This window comes from Struthio camelus, unplaced genomic scaffold, assembly GCF_040807025.1.
Source record: "Struthio camelus isolate bStrCam1 unplaced genomic scaffold, bStrCam1.hap1 HAP1_SCAFFOLD_115, whole genome shotgun sequence".
NCBI classification, from domain to species: Eukaryota; Metazoa; Chordata; class Aves; order Struthioniformes; family Struthionidae; genus Struthio; species Struthio camelus.
The window spans coordinates 1917-18507 of NW_027182707.1; the positions used below are offsets into that span (position 1 = coordinate 1917).

At 72.0% G+C, this 16591-nt stretch overlaps 3 protein-coding genes across 3 annotated transcripts; 1 reads left to right on the forward strand and 2 right to left on the reverse strand.

The window, feature by feature from the left end:
* Nucleotides 1-484: 484 nt before the first annotated feature.
* Nucleotides 485-5014, reverse strand: LOC138065248 (mucin-22-like). The gene is made up of 3 exons (XM_068929469.1): nt 4647-5014; nt 3591-3698; nt 485-3249 (listed from the first exon to the last, which is right to left on the reverse strand). The coding sequence occupies exons 1-3, from the start codon at nt 4696-4698 to the stop codon at nt 485-487; spliced, it is 2925 nt and encodes a 974-aa protein (XP_068785570.1). The 5' UTR covers nt 4699-5014.
* A 1370-nt stretch (nt 5015-6384) lies between these two features.
* Nucleotides 6385-9505, forward strand: LOC138065241 (zinc finger protein 428-like). The gene is made up of 4 exons (XM_068929455.1): nt 6385-6455; nt 7803-7888; nt 7973-8062; nt 8849-9505. Exons 2-4 carry the CDS (start codon nt 7813-7815, stop codon nt 9340-9342), a joined length of 660 nt encoding a protein of 219 aa, XP_068785556.1. The 5' UTR covers nt 6385-6455; nt 7803-7812; the 3' UTR covers nt 9343-9505.
* Nucleotides 9506-10842: 1337 nt separating this feature from the next.
* On the reverse strand, nt 10843-16545 carry LOC138065242 (zinc finger protein 576-like). Its single transcript, XM_068929457.1, has 4 exons — nt 16529-16545; nt 15486-15618; nt 13986-14109; nt 10843-11973 (listed from the first exon to the last, which is right to left on the reverse strand). Exons 1-4 carry the CDS (start codon nt 16543-16545, stop codon nt 11561-11563), a joined length of 687 nt encoding a protein of 228 aa, XP_068785558.1. The 3' UTR covers nt 10843-11560.
* Nucleotides 16546-16591: the final 46 nt, after the last annotated feature.

Genomic DNA, 16591 nt, shown 5'->3' on the forward strand with positions numbered 1-16591 from the left:
CCTCCCCGGACGCCTGGGCCCCCCGGACACCTGGGCCCCTCCCGGACACCTGGGTCCCCCCCGGACACCTGGGCCCCTCCCCTGGACGCCTGGGCCCCTCCCGGACACCTGGGCCCCTCCCGGACACCTGGGTCCCCCCCGGACACCTGGGCCCCTCCCCTGGACACCTGGGCCCTTCCGGACACCTGGGCCCCCTCCCGGACACCTGGGCCCTTCCGGACACCTGGGTCCCTCCCCGACACCTGGGCCCCTCTCGGACACCTGGGCCCTTCCGGACACCTGGGCCCCTCCCCGGACACCTGGGCCCTTCCCCGGACACCTGGGCCCCCCCGGACGCCTGGGCCCCTTCCCCGGACACCTGGGCCCCTCCAGACGCCTGGGCCCCTCCCGGACACCTGGGCCCTTCCGGACGCCTGGGCCCCCCCGGACGCCTGGGCCCCTCCCCGGACACCTGGGCCCTTTCCGGGGTTGGGGGGGGGTGGGGTCATTGGAGGAGAGCGGCCAGGAGGGGGGTGAGGAGGAGGAGGAGGAGGAGGCCGGGGGGCCGGAGGCCGAAGGCCCCGGCGGGGGCGGGGGGCGCCGGGGGGCCGCGGGGCAGCGTCACCGGGAAGCGGCCGGGGGGCACCCGGGCCGGGGGGGGGGCGGCGGCCATGGCCCCGGCTCCCCCCGTCCCCGCCACCAAGACGCCTCCGTCTCCGTCGGCCACCGCGTCCCTGTCGCCTCCCCGGGAGGCGGTGACATGTCCCACCATGGTCACGGGGGTCCCCGTGTCCCCGGGCACCGTGGTGGCACCAGGACCCTTCATCTTCTCCAAGGAGGTGTCTCCAGCGTTGGTCACCACGTCCCTGTCCCCTCCGTAGACCATGGTGACATGTCCCACCGTGGTCCCATCCGTGGTCACGGGGGTCCTCGTGTCCCCGGGCACCGTGGTGGCACCAGGATCCTTCATCTTCTCCAAGAAGGTGTCTCCAGCGTTGGCCACCACGTCCCTGTCCCCTCCGTAGACCATGGTGACATGTCCCACCGTGGTCCCATCCGTGGTCACGGGGGTCCCCGTGTCCCCGGGCACCGTGGTGGCACCAGGATCCTTCATCTTCTCCAAGGAGGTGTCTCCAGCGTTGGCCACCACGTCCCTGTCCCCTCCGTAGACCATGGTGACATGTCCCACCGTGGTCCCATCCGTGGTCACGGGGGTCCCCGTGTCCCCGGGCACCGTGGTGGCACCAGGACCCTTCATCTTCTCCAAGGAGGTGTCTCCAGCCTTGGCCACCACGTCCCTGTCCCCTCCGTAGACCATGGTGACATGTCCCACCGTGGTCCCATCCGTGGTCACGGGGGTCCCCGTGTCCCCGGGCACCGTGGTGGCACCAGGATCCTTCATCTTCTCCAAGGAGGTGTCTCCAGTGTTGGCCACCACGTCCCTGTCCCCTCCGTAGACCATGGTGACATGTCCCACCGTGGTCCTGTCCATGGCATGGAGCGTGGTGATGGAGGTACTCATGTCCCCAAGCTCCGTGGTGGCACCTGGTCCCTGCGTCCCCTCCATGAAGACACCTTCATCGGTGGCCACCGTGTCCATGTCCCCTCCGTAGATCGTGGTCACGGGGGTCTCCGTGTCCCCGGGCACCGTGGTGGCATCAGGATCCTCTGTCCCCTCCATGAAAATGCCTCCATCGGTGGCCACCGTGTCCCTGTCACCTCCCTGGATGACATGTCCTACCACATCCATGGTGTAGACACTGGTGACGGGGGTCCCCGCGTCCCCCGACATGGTGGTGACACTGGGTCCCTGCGTCCCCTCCAGGAAGACATCTCCATCATTGGCCACCGTGTCCCTGTCTCCTCCGTAGACCGTGGTCACGGGGGTCCCTGAGTCCCCAGGCACCGTGGTGGCACAAAGACGCCCTGTTCCCTCCACGAAGACGCCTCCATCGTTGGCCATTGCGTCCCTGTCGCCTCCCTGGGACGCGGTGACATGTCCCACCATGGTCCCGTCCGTGGTGTAGACCGTCGTCACGGGGGTCCCCGCGTCTCCGGGCACCGTGGTGGCACCAGGAACCTTCATCTTCTCCAAGAAGGTGTCTCCAGCGTTGGCCATCGCATCTCTGTCACCTCCTGGGGCCATGGTGACATGTCCCACTGTGGTCCCATCCGTGGTGGAGACGCTGGTGACGGGGGTCCCCGCCTCCCTGGGCACCGTGGTGGCACCAGGTCTCTCCGTCCCCTCCATGAAGATGCCTCCATGGTTGGCCACCGCGTCCCTGGACTTGTCCCCTGCTGGGGCTGCGGTGACATGTCCTGCTGTGACCATCTGCCGGCCACAGATTGTGGTGGCACCGAGTCCCTGCATCCTCTCCATGAAGGTGTCTCCATCGTCGGCCACCGTGTCCCTGTTACCTCCTGGGGCCACGGTGACATGTCCCACCGTGGTCCCATCCGTGGTGTAGACCGTCGTCACGGGGGTCCCCGTGTCCCCAGGCACCGTGGTGGCACCAGGATCCTTCATCTTCTCCACGAAGGTGTCTCCAGCATTGGCCACCATGTCCAAGTCCTCTCCGTAGACCGTGGTGACGAGGATCCCTGTGTCCTCTGGCACCGTGGTGGCACAAGGAACCCCCGTCCCCTCCACGAAGACTCCTCCATCACCGGCCACTGCGTCCCTGGACTTGTCCCCTCCCTGGGCCACGGTGACATGTCCCACCGTGGTCCCATCCGTGGTGGAGACTGTCGTCACGGGGGTCCCCGTGTCCCCAGGCACCGTGGTGGCACCAGGATCCTCCATCTTCTCCATGAAGGTGCCTCCATCATTGGCCACCACATCTCTGTCCCCTCCCTGGGCCACGGTGACATGTCCCACCGTGGTCCCATCCGTGGTGGAGACCGTCGTCACGGGGGTCCCCGAGTCCCCAGGCACCGTGGTGGCACCAGGATCCTCCATCTTCTCCATGAAGGTGCCTCCATCATTGGCCACCACATCTCTGTCCCCTCCCTGGGCCACGGTGACATGTCCCACCGTGGTCCCATCCGTGGTGGAGACCGTCGTCACGGGGGTCCCCGTGTCCCCAGGCACCGTGGTGGCACCAGGATCCTCCATCTTCTCCATGAAGGTGCCTCCATCGTTGGCCACCGCCTCCATGTCCCCTCCGTAGCCCGTGGTGACATGTCCCACCAGGTCCATGACGCCGTCCGTGGTGACGGGGGTCCCCGCGTCCTCGGGCCCCGCGGTGGCGCCACCGTCCCCGCGGGAACCTGCGCACAAGAGCGTCACCAGCTGCCACCGCCCCCCCCCCGAGCCCCCAAGGGGACCCAGGCGTCCGGGTGCCCCCACTTCCCTCCTCCCCCTCCCCACTGGGGGGCCCAGGCGTCCTGCTCCCCCCCCAAAGGGGCCCAGGTGTCCGGGACCAGCACCCACGAAGGGGCCCAGGTGTCCGGGATGGGTGACACCTCCCCCAAAGGGGCCCAGGCGTCCTGCCCCACTCCCCCCACCAAAGGGGCCCAGGCATCCGGGACCAGCACCCACCGAGGGGCCCAGGCATCCGGGATGGGTGACGCCTCCCCCAAAGGGGCCCAGGCGTCCGGGCGCTCCCCACCTGGCTGGGCCGGGCGCCCGGGGCCGCGGCTGCTCCCTCCTCCGTCGCCCGTCGCCTCCGTCTCGTTAGCGCAAACGAACTCGGCCGGGGGCGACCGCAGGGCCCAGCCTGGGGGCGCAGCGGGGCCTCAGGACCCAGGCGTCCGGGGGGGGGGGCCCAGGCGTCCGGGCTCCCCTCCACCCCCGAGGGACCCAGGTGTCCAGTTCCCCCCCCCCAATCAAGGGGCCCAGGCGTCCGACCCACCCCACCCCATCCCCGAGGGGCCCAGGCGTCCGGGCTCCCCTCCACCCCAAGGGGCCCAGGTGTCCGGGACCCCCTCACCCCACCTCGAGGGGCCCAGGCGTCCGGGACCCCCTCACCCCACCCCCAAGGGGCCCAGGCGTCCGGGCTCCCCCCTAACCGAGGGGCCCAGGCGTCCGGGCTGCCCTCCACCCCGAGGGGCCCAGGTGTCCGGGACCCCCCCTTCCTCAAGGGACCCAGGTGTCCGGGACCCCCTCACCCCACCCCCAAGGGGCCCAGGCGTCCGGGCTCCCCCCCAACCGAGGGGCCCAGGCGTCCGGGCTGCCCTCCACCCCGAGGGGCCCAGGTGTCCGGGACCCCCCCTTCCTCAAGGGACCCAGGTGTCCGGGACCCCCTCACCCCACCCCCAAGGGGCCCAGGCGTCCGGGCTCCCCCCCAACCGAGGGGCCCAGGCGTCCGGGCTCCCCTCCACCCCAAGGGGCCCAGGTGTCCGGGCGCACCCCCCTTCCTCAAGGGACCCAGGCGTCCGGGACCCCCTCACCCCACCCCCAAGGGGCCCAGGCGTCCGGGCTCCCCCCCAACCGAGGGGCCCAGGCGTCCGGGCTCCCCTCCACCCCAAGGGGCCCAGGTGTCCGGGACTCCCCCCCTTCCTCAAGGGACCCAGGCGTCCGGGACCCCCTCACCCCACCCCCAAGGGGCCCAGGCGTCCGGGCTCCCCCACCCCCCCAAGGGGCCCAGGCGTCCGGGCTCCCCCCCAACCGAGGGGCCCAGGCGTCCGGGCTCCCCCCCGCAAGGGGCCCAGGCGTCCGGGCGCACCGGCCGTCAGGAGGGCGCCCAGCGCCAGCAGCCCCAGGGCTCGCTCCATCATCGCCGCCGCCGCCGGAGGGGCCCAGGCGTCCGGGCCCCCCCTTTATTGGCTCCCGGCCCCTCATTAGCGGCAATTAGCGGCGGCGGGGCCCAGGAATGCGGCCGAACCGCCGCCCCCGGACGCCTGGGTCCCCGCTGCCTTCACCTCACGGGGCCCAGGCGTCCGGGGCTCCCCGACCTCGGGGCCCAGGCGTCCGGGAACCTCCGCCCCCGCTGCTTCCTCCCACCTGCCCTCAATTGCTCTCGGCGCTTCCTCGTCCGGGGAGGGCCCAGGTGTCCGGGGGGGGCCCAGGTGTCCGGGGAGGGGCCCAGGTGTCCGGGAGGGGCCCAGGCGTCCGGGGCTGCCCCACTTTCTGCCCCGTGGGCGGTTGTTTGTCTCCGCGCGGGGCGGGAGCGGCTGCGCCCCACGGGACGGCACGTGCCGGGGGCCCAGGTGTCCGGGGGACCCAGGCGTCCGGGTGTCATCGCCGCCCCCGCCGAAACTGCCGCTGGTGGGAGCCCAGGACGGGGTGGGGGAAGGGGCAGCCACAGGGATCCCGGACGCCTGGGCCCCCCCCGGACACCTGGGTCCCTCCCGGACGCCTGGGCCCCCCGGACACCTGGGTCCCTCCCGGACACCTGAGTCCCTCCCAGACGCCTGGGCCCTCCCGGACGCCTGGGCCCCCCGGACGCCTGGGTCCCTCCCGGACAGCTGGGTCCCCCGGACGCCTGGGTCCCTCCCGGACGCCTGGGCCCTTCCGGACGCCTGGGCCCCTCCCGGACGCCTGGGCCCCCCGGACGCCTGGGCCCCCCCGGACACCTGGGTCCCTCCCGGACGCCTGGGCCCCCCCCGGACGCCTGGGCCCCCCCGGACGCCTGGGTCCCTCCTGGACGCCTGGGTCCCCCCGGACGCCTGGGTCCCCCGGACACCTGGGTCCCTCCCCGGACGCCTGGGCCCCCCGGACGCCTGGGTCCCTCCCCGGACGCCTGGGCCCCCCGGACACCTGGGCCCCTCCCGGACACCTGGGTCCCTCCCGGACGCCTGGGCCCCCCGGACACCTGGGTCCCTCCTGGACGCCTGGGCCCCCCCGCGGCACCGAATGACCCTGCTCCTGTGAAGAACGGGAGCGCAACGCCCCAAGGGGCCCAGGCATCCGGGAGGGGCCCAGGAGTCCGGGAGGGACCCAGGTGTCCGGGAGGGGCCCAGGCGTCCTGGACCCCGCATCTCCCCCTCCCCCAACGGGGCCCAGGCGTCCCGGCGCCCGGGATTAGGGGGGGCGGCGGGGGGGGGGGGGCAGGTCCTGCCGCGCAGGCGCAGTGCGAGGAGGGGCGTGGCGAGGCTCGGCCACGCCCCCCTCCTCCGCCGGCCGCGGGGCGGGCGCGCATGCGCGGCTGCAGCACTGCGCTCCGCCCCCTCCTCCCTCCCTCCGTGGCCGGACGCGCATGCGCGGCGGCAGTGGCGATGCGCTCCGCCCCCTCCCTCCCGCCTCAGCGGGACGCGCACGCGCAGCAGCGGGGGCGCTGGGCTCCGCCCCCTCCTCCCTCCCGCCTTAGCCGGGCGCGCATGCGCGGCGGCAGCAGCGCTGGGCTCCGCCCCCTCCGCCCCCGCTCCCTGGCCGGACGCGCAGGCGCAGCAGCGGCGGGGCGGGGCGGCGGCAGGCCCCGCCCCCCGCCCCCTCCTCCTCCCCCCTCCCCGGCCGGACGCGCATGCGCAGCGGCGGCGGCGGCGGCGGCGGCGGCGGGACGGGACCGGCGGCCCCGACGGGCCCCGCCGCGGCGGTGAGCGGGGCCGGGCCGCGCGGGGCATTGTGGGGCGGCGGCGCCCGCGCGGGGCATTGTGGGCGCCGGGTCCCCCCCCTCCCTCCTCCCTCCTCCCCCCCCCCCCCGCGGGCCCGCACTGCCCCGGCCGCGGTGCATGCTGGGAAACCGCCCCCCCACCCCCCCCAACCCCGCTGCCGCGGTGCATGCCGGGCAGGCCCCGCCCCTCCGGGCCCTACGGCCGCGGTGCATGCTGGGGAACCGCCTCCCCCCAATGGCCGCGGTGCATTGTGGGCCCCCCCCAGCACCCCTGTCCTCTTATCCCCCCCCCCGGTGCATCATGGGTAACCTCACCCCCCCCCCCCCCAGCCCCGGTGCATTGTGGGTGGTGCCCCCCCCCGGTGCATCATGGGTAACTGCTGCCCCGGTGCATTGTGGTCCCCCCCGACCCCGGTGCATCATGGGTAACCGCTGCCCCAGTGCATTGTGGGTCCCCCCAGCCCCGGTGCATCATGGGTAACCGCTGCCCCGGTGCATTGTGGGTCCCCCCAGCCCCGGTGCATCATGGGTAACCTCCCCGCCCCAGTGCATTGTGGGTAACTGCTGCCCTGGTGCATTGTGGGTGGTTCCCCCCCCCCCCCCCGGTGCATCATGGGTAACTGCTGCCCCAGTGCATTGTGGGTCCCCCCTGACCCCCAGCCCCGGTGCATTGTGGGTCCCCCCGACCCCGGTGCATCATGGGTAACCGCCGCCCCGGTGCATTGTGGGTCCCCCAGCCCCGGTGCATCATGGGTAACCGCCGCCCCGGTGCATTGTGGGTCCCCCCAGCCCCGGTGCATCATGGGTAACCGCCGCCCCGGTGCATTGTGGGTCCCCCCAGCCCCGGTGCATCATGGGTAACCGCCGCCCCGGTGCATTGTGGGTCCCCCCAGCCCCGGTGCATCATGGGTAACCGCCGCCCCGGTGCATTGTGGGTCCCCCCAGCCCCGGTGCATCATGGGTAACCGCTGCCCCGGTGCATTGTGGGTCCCCCCCCGACCCCGATGCATCATGGGTAACCGCTGCCCCGGTGCATTGTGGGTCCCCCCAGCCCCGGTGCATCATGGGTAACCTCCCCGCCCCAGTGCATTGTGGGTAACTGCTGCCCTGGTGCATTGTGGGTGGTTCCCCCCCCCCCCCCGGTGCATCATGGGTAACTGCTGCCCCAGTGCATTGTGGGTCCCCCCTGACCCCCAGCCCCGGTGCATTGTGGCCCCCCCGACCCCCGGCCCCAGTGCATTGTGGGTCCCCCCCCGGCCCCGGCCCCGGTGCATTGTGGGTCCCCCCCGACCCCCGGCCCCAGTGCATTGTGGGTCCCCCCCCGCCCAGAGCAGCGACGATGGCGGAGGGGCCGCAGCCGGGGGAGGCCGGCGGCGACGGCGGCGCCTTCGAGGACGACGACGGAGCCGGAGCCGGTGAGCGGTGGCGGCGGCGCCGTTTCGGGGCCGTTTCGGGGCGTTTCGGGGTCCCGCCCCGCTCACCCCTCCCCCCCCCCCCAGGGCTGCCGGAGGACGAGGACGAGTCGGAGGCCACGTCGGTGTCGTCGGGCGACAGCGGCCCCCCCACGCCCGCCGCCAACGGCTACGCAGGTGCGCCCGGACGCCGGGGCCCCTGGGGGGGGGGGGACGCCCGGCCCGGACGCCTGGGCCCCTTGGGGGGTGCTGGTCCCGGACACCTGGGCCCCTTGGGGGGTGCTGGTCCCGGACGCCTGGGCCCCCGCCTCACCCGGACGCTTGGGCCCCTTGGTGGGTGCTGGTCCCGGACGCCTGGGCCCCTGCCTCACCCGGACGCCTGGGCCCCTTGGTGGGTGCTGGTCCCGGACGCCTGGGCCCCTGCCTCACCCGGACGCCTGGGCCCCTTGGTGGGTGCTGATCCCGGACGCCTGGGCCCTTTCCTCACCCGGACACTTGGGCCCCTTGGTGGGTGCTGATCCCGGACGCCTGGGCCCCTGCCTCACCCGGACGCCTGGGCCCCTTGGTGGGTGCTGATCCTGGACGCCTGGGCCCTTTCCTCACCCGGACACCTGGGCCCCTTGGTGGGTGCTGGTCCCGGATGCCTGGGCCCCTGCCTCACCCGGACGCCTGGGCCCCTTGGTGGGTGCTGGTCCCGGACGCCTGGGCCCTGCGCCTCACCCGGACACCTGGGCCCCTTGGTGGGTGCTGATCCCGGACGCCTGGGTCCCTTGGTGGGTGCTGGTCCCGGACGCCTGGGCCCTCCGCCTCACCCGGACACCTGGGCCCCTTGGTGGGTGCTGGTCCCGGACGCCTGGGCCCTGCGCCTCACCCGGACGCCTGGGCCCCTTGGTGGGTGCTGGTCCCGGACGCCTGGGCCCTGCGCCTCACCCGGCCGCCTGTTCCCCGCGGCGTCGCCGACAGGCGGCCGGAGCCGGACGGCGACGACGCCGCCGGCGGGAGGCGGCGGCAGGAGCAGCCCCGAGGGGGGAGCGGCGGGTCGCGGCGGCGCCGAGTGGCACGAGTGCCCCGAGTGCGGCCGGGGTTTCGGCACGTCGCGGGCGCTCAAGGTTCACCGCAGCTACCACGTGGGTCGCAAGCGCCCGCCGGGGCCGGGCCGCCCGCCCGGCGCTGCCCGGGCCGGGGTGGGGGCCGCCCCGCCGCCGCCCGGCCCCTCTCACTACATCTGCGCCGAGTGCGGCCTGGGCTTCGGGGCGCCGGCGGCGCTGGGCGCCCACCGCTGCGAGCACGGCCGCCACCGCCGCCACCGCCGCCCGGCCGCCGCCAGCCCCTCGCCCCGGCGTCCCGGCGCCGCCGCCGCCCGGCCCCCCTACCGCTGCACCGAGTGCCCCGGCGCCTTCGGCCTCGTGGCCGACCTGCACGAGCACTACATGCTGCACGCCCGCGGCGAGCTCTGAGCGGCGACACGCGATGACACGCGGCGACACGCGGCGACACGCGGCGACACGTGACGACACGCGATGACACGCGGCGACACGCGACGACACGCGGCGACACGCGGCGACACGCGCGGGGCCGTGGGCCGGGCGGCGCCCAATAAACGCCCTTTCGCCCCCCCCCCCCCCGCCGCCCTCTGCTTGCGCCGCTGGGGTGGGGGGGGGGGGCGGGATGACGTCGCGGTGAGGTCACGGCGTCCCGCGGTGATGTCGTAGGGGCCCATGGTGAGGTCACGCCGGGCCCTTCACCTCGCCTAGGATGTCACAGGGCACCGCTGTGATGTCACCAGGCGCCAGCGTGATGTCACAGGGCCCCGCGGTGACGTCACGGGGGCAGCAGGGAGGGGCTGGCTGACATCACCTGGGCTGTGATGTCACAGCAGGGCTGTTCCCCCGCCTCCACCTCACCTATGATGTCACAGGGCACCGCTGTGATGTCACCAGGCGCCAGCGTGATGTCACAGGGCCCCGCGGTGACGTCACGGGGGCAGCAGGGAGGGGCTGGCTGACATCACCCGGGCTGTGATGTCACAGCAGGGCTGTTCCCCCACCTCTACCTCACTTATGATGTCACAGGGCACCGCTGTGATGTCACCAGGCGCCAGCGTGATGTCACAGGGCCCCGCGGTGACGTCACGGGGGCAGCAGGGAGGGGCTGGCTGACATCACCTGGGCTGTGATGTCACAGCAGGGCTGTTCCTACAGCTGCACCACACCTATGATGTCACTCGGCCCCACGGTGACGTCACAGAGGCACCAGGGAGGGGCTGGCTGACATCACCTGGGCTGTGATGTCACAGCAGGGCCATTCCCCCGCCTCCACCTCACCTATGATGTCACAGGGCACCGCTGTGATGTCACCAGGCGCCAGTGAGATGTCACAGGGCCCCACGGTGACGTCACGGGGCAGCAGGGAGGGGCTGGCTGACATCAGCCACATTGTGATGTCACAGCAGGGCTGTTCCTACAGCTACACCACATCTATGATGTCACCGGGTACCAATGTGATGTCACTTGGCCCCATAGTGATGTCACAGCAGGACCGTCCTCCGTCTCCTCCTCACCTATGATGCCACCAGGCCCCACCGTGATGTCACAGGGCCCCGCCATGATGTCACCGGGGAGGCAGGGAGGGGACATCGGCCGGGGCGACACCCCTCCCCCGCCCTGTGATGTCACTCGGGCGTCGCCGACGTCGCCCGCCCCGATGATGTCACAGCCAGCGCCCCGCCCCCCCGTGGAGGAAGTGACGCGTCGTCCCCGACAACCAATCGCGTCCGCTCCGAGGCTCCAGCTCGTTTATTCCAGACCCCGCCGGCCCCGCCCCCACCCCGCGGCCCCGCCCCCAGGGTGCCTTAGCCCCGCCCCCGAGCCCCCCGGCAGGTGCAGTGACGTCACAGTGACGTCAGAGTCCCATTCCCCCCCCCCGGCGGGCGGGACGGAGGCGCGATGTCACCACGACGTCAGAGCTCGCCGTGGGCGTGGCGGATGTCACGGAGACGTCGCGGTGACATCACAGTGACGTCACAGCTCCCGACGGCTGCAGCGCGCGTGGCGACGACATCAGAGTTCGCCGTGGCCGCGGAGGTGACATCAGCGCTCGCCACAGGCATGGCGGCGACCTCACGATGATGTCACAGATCGTGCCGCAGGCGTTGCAGATGTCACAATGATGTCACAGCTCATGGTGCGGTGACGTCATAGGCTGCTGATGCGGCTGGATGCCGTGATGATGTCACAGCGCACTGTGGGTGGGCCGGACGTCGCGGCGACATCAGAGTGACGTCATAGATGGCCGCGGGCGTGGCAGATATAGTGGCAGTGACATCGTGGCTATGTCACAGCTCGCCGTGGGCGTGGCCAATCACATGATGACATCACAGCGATGTCAGAACTCGCCGCGGGCCTGGCTGACATCATGAGGACGTGGCAGCGACTTCACAGCTCGCCGTGGGCGTGGCCACCCTCACGATGACATCATAGCAACGTCAGAGCTCGCCGCGGGTGCGTTGGTGACCTCACAACGATGTCAGAGCTTGCTGCAGGCGTGACCAACCTCGCGATGACATCATAGCAACGTCAGAGCTCGCCGCGGGCGTGGCCGACCTCACGATGACCTCACGACGACGTCAGAGCTCGCCGCGGGCGTGGCCGACCTCACGATGACCTCACGACGACGTCAGAGCTCGCCGCGGGCGTGGCGGATGTAGTGGCGGTGGAGGGCGCCCTCGCGGGCGAAGGCCCGGCCGCACTCGGTGCAGGCGTAGGCGGGGCCGGGGGCCGGGGCGGGGCCGGCGGGGCGGGGCCGAGGCGGGGCGGAGCCGCCGCCGTCGCCCCGGCCGGCGCCGGGGCGGCGGGGCCGGGGGGCGGGGCCGGCCGGGGGGCGGGCCCGGGGGGCGTGGCCCCGCTGGTGGCGCAGGAGGGCGGGCGAGGAGGCGAAGGGGCGGGCGCAGACGAAGCAGACGAAGAGGGCGCCGCGCAGGGCGGCGGCGGCGAAGTCCCGCGGGTGCTCGCGCTTGGCGTGCCGGGCGGCGAAGGCGGCGTCCGCGAAGGTGATGAGGCAGCGGCGGCAGCGCGTCGAGCCCAGCCGGTCTGCGGGGGGCGGCCAGGGGGGGGCGTCCTCACCCGCCCGGGCCACCCGCCCACCCTCCCGGCGCCACCCAAAGGCACCTAGAGCCACCCCGGGGACCCACCAACCACCTCGGGGCCACCCAGAAGAACCTACAGCCAACGTGGGGACCCATCAGGACCATGGGAACCCATCAACTACTTCCTGGTCACCATGGGAACCCATCAACTACCCCGTGGCCACCACGGGGACCCACCAACCACCTCGGGGCCACCCAGAAGAACCTACAGCCAACGTGGGGACCCACGAGGGACATGGGAACCCATCAACTACCTCCTGGTCACCACGGGGACCCACCAACCACCTCGGGGCCACCTAGAAGAACCTACAGCCAACGCGGGGACCCATCAGGACCATGGGAACCCATCAACCACCTCCTGGTCACCACGGGGACCCACCAACCACCTCGGGGCCACCCAGAAGAACCTACAGCCAACGTGGGGACCCACGAGGGACATGAGAACCCATCAACCATCTCCTGGTCACCATGGGGACCCACCAACCACCTCGGGGCCACCCAGAAGAACCTACAGCTAACGCGGGGACCCATCAGGACCATGGGAACCCATCAACCATCTCCTGGTCACCACGGGGACCCACCAACCACCTCGGGGCCACCCAGAAGAACCTACAGCCAACGTGGGGACCCACGAGGGACATGGGAACCCATCAACCACCTCCTGGTCACCATGGGAACCCATCAACCACCCCGTGGCCACCACGGGGACCCACCAACCACCTCGGGGCCACCCAGAAGAACCTACAGCCAACGTGGGGACCCATCAGGACCATGGGAACCCATCAACCATCTCCTGGTCACCACGGGGACCCACCAACCACCTCGGGGCCACCCAGAAGAACCTACAGCCAATGTGGGGACCCACGAGGGACATGGGAAGCCATCAACCACCTCCTGGTCACCACGGGGACCCACCAACCACCTTGGGGCCACCCAGAAGAACCTACAGCTAACGCGGGGACCCATCAGGACCATGGGAACCCATCAACCATCTCCTGGTCACCACGGGGACCCACCAACCACCTCGGGGCCACCCAGAAGAACCTACAGCCAACGTGGGGACCCACGAGGGACATGGGAACCCATCAACCACCTCCTGGTCACCATGGGAACCCATCAACCACCCCGTGGCCACCACGGGGACCCACCAACCACCTCGGGGCCACCCAGAAGAACCTACAGCCAACGCGGGGACCCATCAGGACCATGGGAACCCATCAACCACCTCCTGGTCACCACGGGGACCCACCAACCACCTCGGGGCCACCCAGAAGAACCTACAGCCAATGTGGGGACCCACGAGGGACATGGGAAGCCATCAACCACCTCCTGGTCACCATGGGAACCCATCAACTACCCCTTGGCCACCACGGGGACCCACCAACCACCTCGGGGCCACCCAGAAGAACCTACAGCCACCACGGGGACCCACCAACCATCTCGGGGCCACCCAAAAGCACCTACAGCCAACGTGGGGACCCATCAGGACCATGCAAACCCATCAACCACCACCTGGTCACCATGGGAACCCATCAACCACCCCATGGACACTATGGGGACCCAGCAAACACCTCAGGGCCACCCAGAAGGACCTACAGCCACCACGGGGACCCATCGACCACCCCGTGGCCACCACGGAGACCCACCATGACCACAGGGACCCACCAACCACCTCGGGGCCACCCAAAGGCAGCTACAGCCACCACAGGGACCCATCAACCAACCCACGGCCACCGTGGGGACCCACCAAGCCACCTAAAACCACCCCAGGGACCTACAGCCCCCATGGGGACCCACTAAACCCACCTAGGACCACCACGGGGACCCATCGACCACCCCGTGGCCACCACGGAGACCCACCATGACCACGGGGACCCACCGACCGCCCCAGGCCCACCCATCCCTACCGGCGCCTGCCCCACAGCACCCCCACCCCCCCGCCCCGGCCCTACTCACAGACGGGACCCTTGGAGCGGGGCGCGGGGGGGACCTCGGGCCGGGCCGGGCCGCAGGGGGGCGGCGGGGACCCCGACGGGGTCCGGGGGGCCGGGGGGGACGCGGGCGGCTCCGGGGGCGGCGGCTGCGACATAGCGGGGCCTGGGGCCGGTGTCAGCCAGGCCTGGGACCCCCCTCCCAGCCCCCCCATAACCCCCCCAGCCCCTCTAACACCCCCCCCAGCCCCCCGAGACCCCCAACAAAACTGCTCAGACCCCTATTAGCCCCCCCAGATACCCATAATGCCCCCCAGGCCCCCATAGGGAGACCCCTCAAACCTCCCCAGGCCCCTATTAATGCCCCCAGCCCCCATTAGCCCCCCTATAACCCCCCCAGACCTCCAATAAGCTCCCTAGACCCCCTCTGACCACCCCACAGCCCCCCTACGAAGCCTATAACCCTCCCAGACCCCCCATAACCCCCCCAATATCCCCCCACAACCCCTACAGGGAGGCCACAGCCCCACTATAACCCCCCCACAGCCCCTATATCCCCCCAACAGCCCCCCTAGGGAGCCCACAACCCCCCTAGACACCCGATAACCCCCCCAAAGCCCCTACATTACCCCAACAGCCCCCATAGAGAGCCTATAACCCCCCCAGACCCCCCATAAGCCCCCCAGACCCCCTATATCCCCTCAACAGCCCCCATAGGCAGCCCACAACCCCCCCAGACCCCCCATAACCCCCCCACAGCCCACACAACCCCCCTAGAGCCCCTATATCCCCCCCACAGCCCCCATAGGGCACCCACAACGCCCCCAGACCCCCCATAACCCCCCCAGACCCCCTATATCCCCCCACAGCCCCCATAGGGTGCCCACAACCCCCCCAGACCCCCCATAACCCCCCCTTAACCCCCCACAACCCCCCCCCGACCCCCTATATACCCCCCACAGCCCCCATAGGGCGCCCACAACCCCCCTAGACCCCCCACAACCCCCCCAGACCCCCCATAACCCCCCCTTAACCCCCCATAACCCCCCCAGACCCCCTATATCCCCCTCACAGCCCCCATAGGGCGCCCACAACCCCCCCAGACCCCCCATAACCCCCCTTAACCCCCCACAACCCCCCCCGACCCCCTATATACCCCCCACAGCCCCCATAGGGCGCCCACAACCCCCCTAGACCCCCCATAACCCCCCCTTAACCCCCCATAACCCCCCCAGACCCCCTATATACCCCCCCACAGTCCCCATAGGGCGCCCACAACCCCCCAGACCCCCCATAACCCCCCCTTAACCCCCCATAACCCCCCCAGACCCCCTATATACCCCCCCACAGCCCCCATAGGGCGCCCATAACCCCCCCAGACCCCCCATAACCCCCCCTTAACCCCCCACAACCCCCCCAGACCCCCCATAACCCCCCCCAGACCCCCTACATCCCCCCACAGGCCCCCTACGGACCCCGCTGACCCCCCCCCCGGCCCGTTCCCACAAGCCCCCGCCGCACTCACTCGCTCTCGCTCCCGCTCTCCGCGCGCCCCCGCCCCCGGTCTCCTTCCGGCTTCCGGCTTCCGGCTTCCGGTTTCCCACTTCCGGCGCGGCCCGCGCAGGACCCGCCCCCCCCCCAAAGCGCATGCGCGCGAGCTGCGCAGGCGTGTGTGCGGGGGGGGGAGAGAGAGAAAGGGGGGGGCGCCGCTCCCGCGCCTGCGCAGTACCGCCCTCCAGCGCCACCTCCCGCCGGCAGCGCTCCGCCAATCAGCGGGCGAGCAGCGCGTCAGCTGACCGGGAAGGGGGCGTGGCCCCGGCGGGGAAGTCGAGGAGGGGGGGAAGCGCCCTGAGCGGCGCCGCGGGCGATGGCGCCCCCTGGCGGCCCCCGCCGGGCCGGGACCCCCCCCAGCTGCCCCCGGGACCCCCAACTGCCCCTTAACTGCCCCCCAACTGCCCCCCAACGGCCCTTGGGACCCCCAGCTGCCCCTTAACTGCCCCCCAACTGCCCCACGGGACCCCCAGCGGCCCCCCAACTGCCCCTGGGACCCCCAGCTGCCCCCCAACTGCCCCCGGGACCCCCAACTGCCCCCCAACTACCCCCCAGCTGCACCCCGGGACCCCCAACTACCCCCCAACTGCCCCCCCGGACCCCCAGCTGCCCCCAACTGCCCCCCGGGACCCCCAACTGCCCCCCAACTACCCCCCAGCTGCCCCCGGGACCCCCAACTGCCCCCTAACTGCCCCCCAACGGCCTTCGGGACCCCCAGCGGCCCCCCAACTGCCCAACTGCCCCTGGGACCCCCAGCTGCCCCCCAACTACCCCCTAACTGCCCTCCAATTGGCCTCCCGGACCCCCAACTGCCCCCTAACTGCCCCCAGCTGCCCCCGGGACCCCCAACTGCCCCCCGACAGCCACCTGGACCCCCCTAACTGCCCCAGGGACCCTCCCGGGACCCCCAACTTCCCCCCAACTGCCCCTGGGGCCCCCTCAGGAACCCCAACTGCCCCCCGACAGCCACCCGGACCCCCCCTATGGGCCCCAGGGACCCTCCTGGGACCCCTTAACTGCCCCTGGGGCCCCATCACGACCCCCAACTGCCCCCCGACAGCCACCCGGACCCCCCCTATG

Bases quoted from the DNA above. Each gene is read 5' to 3' on its own strand.
- LOC138065248 (XM_068929469.1), bottom strand. From the start codon at position 4,698: ATGATGGAGCGAGCCCTGGGGCTGCTGGCGCTGGGCGCCCTCCTGACG. The intron at 3,699-4,646 runs GTGCGCCCGGAC...CTGCGCCCCCAG, and splicing joins GGGCGCCCTCCTGACGGCCG to GCTGGGCCCTGCGGTCGCCC. The intron at 3,250-3,590 runs GTGGGGAGCGCC...TCTTGTGCGCAG, and splicing joins CGGGCGCCCGGCCCAGCCAG to GTTCCCGCGGGGACGGTGGC.
- LOC138065241 (XM_068929455.1), top strand. From the start codon at position 7,813: ATGGCGGAGGGGCCGCAGCCGGGGGAGGCCGGCGGCGACGGCGGCGCC. The intron at 7,889-7,972 runs GTGAGCGGTGGC...CCCCCCCCCCAG, and splicing joins CGACGACGGAGCCGGAGCCG to GGCTGCCGGAGGACGAGGAC. The intron at 8,063-8,848 runs GTGCGCCCGGAC...CGTCGCCGACAG, and splicing joins CGCCGCCAACGGCTACGCAG to GCGGCCGGAGCCGGACGGCG.
- LOC138065242 (XM_068929457.1), bottom strand. The intron at 14,110-15,485 runs GTGAGTGCGGCG...GCTATGTCGCAG, and splicing joins GAGAGCGGGAGCGAGAGCGA to CCGCCGCCCCCGGAGCCGCC. The intron at 11,974-13,985 runs GTGAGTAGGGCC...CGCCCCCCGCAG, and splicing joins CCGCTCCAAGGGTCCCGTCT to ACCGGCTGGGCTCGACGCGC.